The 10,810-nt window shown below is 39.1% G+C and overlaps 1 protein-coding gene across 1 annotated transcript; it reads left to right on the forward strand.

Annotated features, from left to right (window-relative positions):
• The first annotated feature begins 1,452 nt into the window (after positions 1–1,452).
• spag6 (sperm associated antigen 6) lies at positions 1,453–6,741 on the forward strand. Its single transcript, XM_053342627.1, has 11 exons — positions 1,453–1,477; positions 1,555–1,650; positions 1,740–1,906; positions 3,246–3,429; positions 3,604–3,809; positions 4,944–5,117; positions 5,228–5,380; positions 5,544–5,735; positions 5,882–5,998; positions 6,133–6,278; positions 6,678–6,741. The coding sequence occupies exons 1-11, from the start codon at positions 1,453–1,455 to the stop codon at positions 6,739–6,741; spliced, it is 1,524 nt and encodes a 507-aa protein (XP_053198602.1).
• The last annotated feature ends 4,069 nt before the right edge of the window (positions 6,742–10,810 follow it).

The raw sequence follows: 10,810 nt of genomic DNA on the forward strand, positions 1-10,810 counted from the left end.
TCAGATTTGAAACAGATGGGAAACAAACTAGGTTTCCGATTACTTAATTGGATGACAATCAATTAACTCGAATTTGACAATTATCTCCCCGATTAAAAAAAAGAGAAAAGACTAGAAATTGACCTCAAACGAAATCAGCAACATTCTGCATTTACATTTAATTAAAAAAACACATAGACTCTGATTAATGATCTAATTAGAAATTGTATTCGGTTTAACATACAGGGTTAAAACTATTGATGAGGACAAACAGCGGGAGCACAGCATCAAAAAACACTGATTTTAATAAAAGAAAGCCAAATACAGTAAAACGACAGTAAAATAAAAAATAGAGGAGGGCTGCATTGTTGTGAAATCATAACAATGTAATTGCATTTGGCAAGAAAGTCACACAGGAAATATTTAAGTTGTTGGATTTAAGATCACCTCTGAATGAGATACATTTGACATATTTTTTGTGATATAGAAACTTAAATTAAAGCCAATTAATAGGGTTTGAAAAATGAAATCAGCAGCCGACTCTTCCACTTTAATCAGTCACATCTGTATAGTGACATGATCAAAATGACGCAATGTTATGGCCCTGTGCCGAATTAAACTTCTTTTTATTTATAGGCTAGCTACTTGAAAAAAAAATTAAATCGCCATTGGCAGATATAGCCTATGCTGCATAAATGCATTTTCTTTTATGTTCTCTGTGGCATCACACAGTTGGGTCCTATTATACAAGAGACTATAAAACTGAGAAAAAGGAGATTTAGACTGAAGCTTTGGATACATCACATTTCCTTCTAAATACAGATTGTGCGGGTTTATCACTGCTTAGCTTTTAAAAATAACAAGAGGAACTAACTCAGGCAGGCATGCAGGTCATTTCAGTACACACTTCTTGAGCAGGCAAAGCAAGCAAAACTGGAAAAAAAGAAAGAAAGAAAGAAAAAAAAAGGAAAAAACTCTCTTTTTGTATGAAGGGTGTAGCGCAGTTCAAAGCTGACTGAGATAGTTTATTTCACTCTGTCTGACAAAAAACCGCCCGACTTCTGCTTTCCTTTGAATCGTGTTGAATAAATGTTATGAAAGCTATCTGTTTTTTTAGCGGGAACAAAAGACGGCGCGAACTATTAAGATGAGGAAGCATACAGAGCTCTCACTCTGCACATTTTTTCTGAGGGACACAAATATCTTCGATATGCGCCCAAAGCCCGAGAGTGAGTCATCTTCGTAAAAGACGATCTTCGGCTAGGCGCGACAGAAGGCGCTGCTTCCTGTGCGTTGCCACGGCAACACTCAACAACAGTAACTATCTAGCTTAACTCCAACCTGCAGACAGCCAGGAACAACAATATACTAAATCCTGTCAAAACTACGAGTTGTTTTCTGAGAGGACGAAGATAATTAAGTGAAGAAAAAAAAAAACATCTTCAAGAGGAGTGATTTTCCTTCAGTGTAACAATGAGTCAACGGCAGATAATTCAAGGTGAGATTCATGCGTTGTTTTGATTCATAAAAGGGAGATTGAGCTAGTTGTTCACACTGTGTTTTTGTGCTCTTCAGCTTTTGAACAGTATCAGAAATCGAGGATGCAGTTTGTGCAGACTGTTGCTGATCTGGCAGCCAGGCCACAAAACATAGAAACCCTTCACAATGCTGGTAAGAAACAAGACAATAACCACTAACTTCATACTTATTTAGCTTCTATCTCCAGATGTGTCCCACCGCCCCCCTCTGCTCCTCTGCAGGTGTGATGTCCATGCTGCGTCCCTTGATGTTGGATGTGGTTCCCAGCATCCAGCAGACGGCAGCTCTGGCTCTGGGCCGCCTGGCAGACCACAGTGATGACCTGGCCGAGGCTGTAGTAAAGGAGGACATCCTGCCCCAGCTGGTCCACTCTCTGGCTTCACAGAACGTCAGTATCTACATCCTCTGGAAAATGGCTATACTGTCAGTCTTTGGAGGCTTGTGTGTGTGTGTGTGTGTGTGTGTGTGTGTGTGTGTGTGTGTAAGGAAAAAGACAGACTCACAGAGGCTGTCACACTGCAGGACCTCAGGGTCAGCCCCCTGAATGTGAGAGTGTGTTTTGGGCTAACTTGGCAGTTCGCCTGGGGGCTACTTCAGAAGCTAAGAGCCCTTTACCACAAGAGCAACCAGGCCTTTGTTTTCTCTTTTCTCTCGCTCTCTTAGCCCACTCAGAAGCTCAGAATGAAGGGTTAGGGTTAGCAGTGGGGTTTGTTATTAAGGGACCTTTCAGCCTCATATCTTGAAGTCCTCCTTCACTCAAAAAAATATGTTCTCTATGTTTTCTTTGTGTTCCTTCAGTTGGATGTTTGAGCCACACTGCAGAATGATGTATGTGCAGAATTTGACACGAGAAGGTGTTTTTAACAAGTTTCTCTGAGCTCTGAGTGCTGAGCCTATGAGCATGATTTGTGATATCACAACTATTTTGGAGGTTGATCCTGGTCCAGTATTCAACTTACACAAGTAGGAGACCTCTTGTGCCCACCAGGAAGATATTAGAATATTTGCATTCACATAGATTCAGGATTTTTAATAAGGGAGAAGCAGTAGATGTAATTTGAAATATTTCGAACTAGGCAATCAAATTTTATTTGTGGAAAAAACGTATCAGACACAAATTATGAATCAAAGCAGAGTATTTTTATGTCTTTAAACATGTCTGCAGGGGCTCTTTTATTTAATTTAGTTTAACTTTATTTGTTCAAAAGTGAGTGTACATTTATATGAAATGAACATTTATATAAAAATGTAAATGCACCCAATTGTAGCCAAAAGTCTAGGGTTAGGGTTAGGGTTAGGGTTATCAGCCCTAATTTGATACTATTCAGTTTAAATTTAATACATTTTTCATTTCAAATAAGACAGGAAGTCAGTGTTTGCTGTCAAATTTTTATTTTATTTTACAATCATTAAAACCTATAGAAAACACCTCCATAAACATAAACATCACCATGTAGGAGAGCATACATATTTTTGTCTGTGAACATTTTTTGTGGCAAACAAAAGAAATATATATTTATATAACTTATGTACTGAAACATACCCTAACCTTTAATGATTTTCTCACTGTTATTAAATGTGAAACACCAGTTTGTGGAATGATAAGATAAGATAGGTTGTGCCTTCAGTACTTTTCTATTTTCAATTGAACTACTTTAAACCTCCTAAAAATGTCAGTTCATTTAATCTCATTTAATCATATTTATAATCTGTGTTTTTGTGTGCAGAGGTTCTACAAGAAGGCCGCAGCGTTTGTGCTCCGTGCGGTGGCCAAACACTCCCCTGAGTTGTCCCAGGCAGTGGTGGCCAGCGGGGGGGTAGACGCCTTGGTTCTCTGCCTGGAGGAGTTTGACCCCGGGGTGAAGGAGGCTGCTGCCTGGGCTCTGGGTTACATCGCACGACACAATGCATGTAAGGAGTGCAGACTGACATGTTCTGATTTTTGTCTCAGTTTCTTGGTTTGAAGAGAAATTGAATGGCATCATCCATACAACACACACTTCTCTCTCATTCAAACTCTAGCATTTCCCTATCTTTTATATATGTGTGTTTTCATGTTTTTCACCTCCTCTTGTTACTGTGCAGCATTGTCACAGTCAGTGGTGGACGCAGGCGCCGTACCCCTGCTGGTGTTGTGTCTTCTGGAGCCTGAGATGGCTCTTAAACGCATTGCAGCCTCCACCCTCAGTGACATCGCCAAACACACGCCAGAGCTGGCTCAGACTGTGGTGGACACTGGTGCCATCGCACACCTGGCACAGATGATCCTCAGCCCAGATGCCAAACTCAAGGTAAGGCCAGTTAAAGGGAAGCCTGACTGTCAAACAGCTGCTGAAATGAAATAAAACAATGGCTGCTAAATAGAGGAAAACAAATCATTAAGATATACATGCTAAATATTCATGTAACCTCAATGCCCCCCAAATAAAAAGAATGATTATTGAAGATCACATATGTTTTTAACGATAACAAAAGAAATGTTTTTCATTTAAAATTGCATTTAATTATGATTTCATTATATATTATACATTATATATTCTATATTCTATATTAATAGCAGGTTTGTGGAGCTGTTTCCAATTTCAAAAATTAGTTTCTGATTAAAAAAAAAAAAAAAAAAATGTTTCCCCTTGAAAAAAATTGGTTTCGATGCTTTCTTATTGTTCTGCAGACATCTGTTCTTCCTACTGTAGTTCCTCCTTATTGCACTTTCACTTTCAACAACCTTTTTCTGAATATGATACAATACATAGTGATTTGTGTCTAGCTTGAAGAAAACAAATGAATTAAATTGGACTTTTTCTTCAACATGATTTTATTGAAAATACACTTAAGAGTTAAAAATGGACTTGAACAATAAAAAAAATCTTAAGTGTATGATTATACTCTATATATAAGTTGCTTTTCTATATAAGGACAATTTTAAAATGAGTGTGTAGTGTACAGTGTAATTTATTTTGTGTGTTTTTGATTAAATTAAGTATAAATTACCAATATAGTTACCCAAAATTTTCTTTGGAAAAAATGATGTGTTCATTTTATAAGATACAGTGGTGCCTCTGAAATCTGCTGTTGTTGACATTTATCAAATCCTGCAAGCTACAAAATCTCAATGAACTCAGGTTTCCATCAGTGTTCAAAAAAACCTGCAAAACTTGGAATTTGAATGAAAATCATGTATTCATGCAAAAAAAAAAAATCTCTTTACATTTCTTAAATTCTTTAAGAAAAATACATTTTTTGGCAGACAGTCTAAATGGTAAATATAAACTATGATTTCTGGTAGATTTAATAAGTTTAGAAACAATTACATAAAGAGCATATTTATTCACATTTAATAATATACAATCTGAGTCTGTACCAGCTGTGATTTTAGAAATATAAAACATGAAGCAGTAATTTTAGAAACGTCGTTCTCCATCCAGAGGCAGGTGTTCTCAGCTCTCAGCCAGATCAGTAAGCACTCGGTCAGCCTGGCAGAGATGGTGATAGAGGCTGAGATCTTCCCTGCAGCGGTGACTTGCCTCAGAGACCAAGATGAATATGTCAGGAAGAACGTCACCACCCTGATGAGGGAGGTGGTCAAACACACACCAGAGGTATACTGCACAGATTGTATACAACATTATGGATTCTCACACACACACACACACACACACACACACACACACACACAGACACACACAGTAACATGTTTGTGTGTTTCCAGCTGTCCCAGGTGATTGTGAATTGTGGTGGCATGGCAGCAGTGATCGACTATCTGGGTGATTGCCATGGAAACCTGCGTTTGCCAGGGATCATGATGCTGGGATACGTGGCAGCTCACAGTGAAAGTCTTGCCATGGCTGTCATTCTCTCCAAGGTGTGTGTGTGTGTGTGTATGTGTGTGTGTGTGTGGTTGTTAACCTCTCCTCTGTGCGACAGCTAAACCCACCACTACAAGCAGAGACATTCCTTCAGGTCCTGTATGTAGGTCATGTTAACTGAACTGGTCTTGGTGTGCTGTATGCCCTCCTGTCCTGCAGGGGGTGCCCCAGCTGGCCCTGTGTTTGTCAGAGGAGACTGAGCATCACATCAAGGCGGCCACAGCCTGGTCCATCGGACAGATTGGGCATCACACACCTGAGCATGCCAAGGCTGTGGCCACAGCTAACCTGCTGCCCAAGCTGCTGCTGCTCTACATGGACGCAAGCAGCTCAGAGGACCTGCAGACTAAAGTGAGCTGCAATGCTGAAATGTATTTTGTGTCAAAGCCTAACAGAAACTCTTTTGAGCCACAGAGAGAAACAGAAATTGTGTGGTTTCTTTTAGAAGCATAAAAAAAACAGTGTATTTCATTTCTCTTGTGGTTTCTTCTTTTCAGAGTAAGAAGGCTCTGAAGAACATCCTGCAGAAGTGTACCTACCTGCCAGCTCTGGAGCCCCTCCTCTACGATGCTCCCAGCAACATCCTCAAACATGTCGTCGGCCAGTTCAGTAAGGTGAGCAACTCCGTGACCAGCATCACAACCCTGAAATCTGTCTTAAAAAAAAACAACCTAAATACAAAAAGTCAGTTTATTTCCAGTTCTGGTTCAGATCAACAAAGCTTAAACTATCTCCCCTCATCTCCAAGGTGCTGCCTCATGACAGCAAGGCTCGCCGTCTGTTTGTGACCAGCGGGGGTCTGAAGACAGTGCAAGAGATCAAGGCTGAGCCCGGCACCCCTCTGCAGGAGTACATCAACTCCATCAACAGCTGTTTCCCTGAGGAGATAGTCAGGTACCCTGCACCACACAAGCACGCACGCTTAAACACAGACTTTAATGACATCTAAACCCTGTGTGTGAGGGACCTAAACAATAATTAAGAAACGACTGATCACATCACGACTGTACAGACTGATGTCTTTACACAGCTGTGTGCATGTTGATGTTATTTTCGTTCCTATCACCGTCAGCTAAAACCTTTATTTTGTAGTATTACTAAACCCTAAATAAAATTCAGTAAACTGTCCAAAAATATTCATTAAAATCTGGGTTACGATAGAACAAAGCCAGCAGTCAGAACAGCACTATTTCATGGATAATGATGGAAAGGACAAAATATGCGTCAGTGAAAGGTATTTACAGTGTGTGTGTGTGTGTGTGTGTGTGTGTGTGTTTGTGTGTGTTGTTCCAGGTACTACTCTCCTGGTTACTCAGAAGTGTTGTTGGAGCGGTTAGAAAACTACCAGCCAGCGTGACAACAGCTCATATTACCCAACCTGTTGCAATATTAATATGAAGATGTACGTGCATGTGCTTTCACAGTAAAGTGTTTTTCATCTCTTGTTTGTGTTCAGCTTTTTTATTCCACCTTTAAAATGCATGTCAGGAACTGCAAATGCAGCTTGTATTAGATCAGAATGGGATGTATACTGTATTGTATGTGGTAGTATGGTCTCTATAGCCTATGTATTATGTAAAAGACTAAAGAAAGGACAGCATCTCGGTTAAGTGTCACCATTAAATAATATCCCACTCCTCAGCTGGAGGTGAGGAGAGGAGATGTCTTATTATCTAATAGATCTGCACTCTTATGTCACTGAATCTGGTGTCATAGAGAGGTCAAAGGTCAGATTCAGTGGTAGAGTAGCAACTCTGAAGATGGTATGTAGAAGGTAGTTAGTGTGTTGCTCAAAGACACGTGGACACATGGATTTGAACCCGTGTCCGCTTGTTTAAGATCAGCTTCCTTTTATTAGAAGACTACACTACGACGCACAAGCACGCACACGTTCAATTTCATGTCGGAAAACAGACCATTCCCCTAAAAAACGTGATTTAAAACATGTATTTTATGTTTCATCGCTGGGTTTCCATTTTTATTACGCAGGAAAAAAAAATATACCTAAAAGTACTGCATCTCTGCTGTGGTTACAGGGGTCAGAGTGCCCCCTGGCGGCCGTGACCCCTCACTGCAACTCTGCTCGTGTGCGTGTGTGTGTGTGTGTGCGCGCGTGCAGCAGCTGCAGCGCACATGGCGAGCCGCTCTTTGTTTATTGTCTGCTGGGTTGCCTCTGCTTGCTCTCCAGCCTCCGCCTCTTACCGCAGAGAGATCTGAACGTGTTGTTGCTGCTGCAGCTGCCACCTCCTCCTCCTCCTCCTCCTCCTCGCTTAAACACCCGATTTTATATTCTCTGCTAGCGGGCCATCTTTATTGTTTTATTATGCGGGGTGATACACTTTAAAGTTGACATTTCTTCAGAGTGAACTAAACAGGTTTTACAGAAGCTGGGTGACTCCTTATGAAATATTGTTTCTAATTAAATCAATGAATCCATAGGCTACTATGCCATTATAAAACAAACCACCCATGTAGCCAATAATTGCTACATTTATTCGGCTATATAATACATTTAAAATGACATATATTTAATAGGCTATTCAACTTAAAACAAAGCAAAACGGGATGGAACATATTCTACTTAAAGTTTACGTATGTCTGTGTAGGGTAAACAATATGTAGGAACGAGGATTAACTCTTTATTCTAACAGGGACAATAAGAGAACATTCAATAAAATCTAAATATTAAGATTTGAAATGCATTCATTAAATACTAAAATATGATTAGGCTATAGGTTAATAGACTCATGAAATTTGGGATGGTCTCAAAATGACTAAAATGTTCAAACAGGGAATTTTCGCGCGTGCAGGCGATGAGAAATAATCTAAAAGCAAATCAGATTAACAGGTCAGCTGCTGGTTGAATTTCTCCTGTAAGATGAAACCCACAATATCACTTATAGCTCAAAATGTGTGGATGGGAAACACTGATGTAAACATGTAGCCAGGATATTATGAGGGGGAAAAAATGTCAGCAGTGTTCACCTGAAAATAATATTCAACCAGTTTTCTTTTAAATTGAGGTGTTTCATCATTTTTAGTGATTTTGTTCAAAATGGGATAAGCAAAGAAAATATTCCAAATATTTGTAAATACTGTCAGTGAGGAGTTTCTGACGGAGCTTTCAACATGCTTATTCACGACATTTTTCGACATTATTCTATCATTTAACGTTTCCTCTTAATCAAACTCTCCTTTACATTTTAAACTAACTGTGTGTTTGTGTCATCCTCCTGCACTAACACCATTTTACTGTCCATCTCCCATTAAAAACCCCGACGATCACATTCAATTACCCACGTGGTTGTTAAAATCATATCATCCCATTCTGATTATTATTATTATTTATCTTTTAATTGCAAAATTCAAGTGTAAAAATGACGCCGAGTAAAATCATTTTGAAGATTACTATGGCGGGAACGAATTACGATTTATTCCCTTTTTTTTTTGATGCATTAAAATCCACTGTGGGTACAAATGGGCTCTCACCTGGCTCTAATTTAAAAAGCGTAGCTGCTGTATGGTGAACATAACTGCTACTGTCCTCGTTTGCATTATCATAATTCATCCAAATAAACAAAGTGAATATAAAAAAAGAAATAAAAAGATGCGAACGGTTCTTTTTTAACACCTTGGGGTATTTCGTTATGGTTTGTCATCTTTCTGGCTTTTTCTGTATTCATTTTTATTTACTTTAATTTAGTTAATACTTGAAATGAAGATTGAATTGCATTTGACCCCACAGACGCAATGAGCCGATACAAGAGCTAATAATAAAAAAAAATAAAAAAAACATAATCACAGCATGGCTCTATTTTTTATATATTTTTTAAAGAACAAACAAAACTGTGAAATAAAATCCGGAATGCTCCTTTACATTAATTGATCTTGTGTGATCATATTAGATGCCGATCTTATTTTCCCGAGTGACGTATGTGCAACATGTGAAACAGGATTAAATAGAAAACAAGAAAACGACAAAAAATGTGAAAAAAAATATAGAAGAAAAAACCACCCATCAAAGATAGACTTGAGTTAAGCAGAACAAGTGCTTTAATTGGTTTGAGTGAACGCTTATGGAATGGAGTGTATTATTATCATCATCATCATCATCATTATCATCATCATCATCATTAAATGTGAGGAACAATAAACATACAACATCATTTTGGCCTCTCTTGCCACTGAAAGGGAACTCTCCATCGACCATTGTCAAACAGCAATAAACACACACATTCACACATACACACACAGTAATGCTTTAACCACTGCTAAAAGTACTGGGGGGGCTGCAGAGAGACCAAAGCACAATCTGCAGGGGGATTTGTCCTATGTGGCCTGTGGTTTTTCACTTTAGCATGCTAAACTCTACACATTAGTTTTGAGTACATTTTCCTCAAAGATTTGATTTTTTAGATCAGAAGGCCTTCAAAAAAATAAAATAAAGGATATTTTCCAGCTCTGCAGATTGTGCCTGGCCTCTGCTCATTTACATCTTGCAATTAAAAAAATGTTCCCTTAACACTTGATAAACCACATCAACACAGGGGGGGCTGTTTCTCATCACTTTCAACAAATTCACATATGAGTGATGCACCTCTGCTCTCCCCCGGTAAACTTTGAAAACAACCCAGAAATCAAACAAACAGACACATTATATGATACACAATGTTCTTCAAGCTCAAATGTGGGGAGGTTCTGACTGCTGAAAGATGCTTTTGGCAAGTTAATGGTGGCAGCAGGTTGACGGGGGGTGATGGGTGGGGTTATATGGGTGATGCACAGACTTAGTCATTTCAAGGTACAGCAGTAGGGCGTATATGTGTTTAATTTGCATCTGTTTAAATCTGCCATTGGTATCATCTTCCTAACACGACATCCACAGTTAATATTCCCCAAAATAAAAACAAAAATTAAAAAAAAAAACAACTCACTCTCCCAGCATGCACTGCTCTGTTTTCTACACTTGCTTAAGTCTGACTAACAAGGAAGCTTGCAGGAGCCAAACAGAGCAATTTATGTACAGTATTGAGCTGTATGTGACAACAGAAACAAAACAGCCCATTAATAGAGAAAGACCACAGAAATATAAACTAACCACTGACTCAGGATGAACTATCAGCTGATAACCTCCCTGATAACAAGCAGGCTGATGGGAGAATTGTTAAAGATGTGAAGCATGAGAAGAGAAATCTGTCAGAAAATGAACAAGAGTATAAGTGAAATCAAACATAACAAAAAAAGAAACATCTTTTTAAAAAAATCCTGAAATGTGACTGCATCTGTGGTTAGTGGGTAAATGTGATGAAGATGACAGTCTCCTGAGGTGGGGGGGGGGTCAGTTAGCGAGGACGAGCACAATAAAACACAATCACGACACACACACACACACACACACACACACTCCACAATGCACATCCACACAC

The sequence above is a fragment of the Scomber japonicus genome, chromosome 21 (genome assembly GCF_027409825.1).
Source record: "Scomber japonicus isolate fScoJap1 chromosome 21, fScoJap1.pri, whole genome shotgun sequence".
NCBI classification, from domain to species: Eukaryota; Metazoa; Chordata; class Actinopteri; order Scombriformes; family Scombridae; genus Scomber; species Scomber japonicus.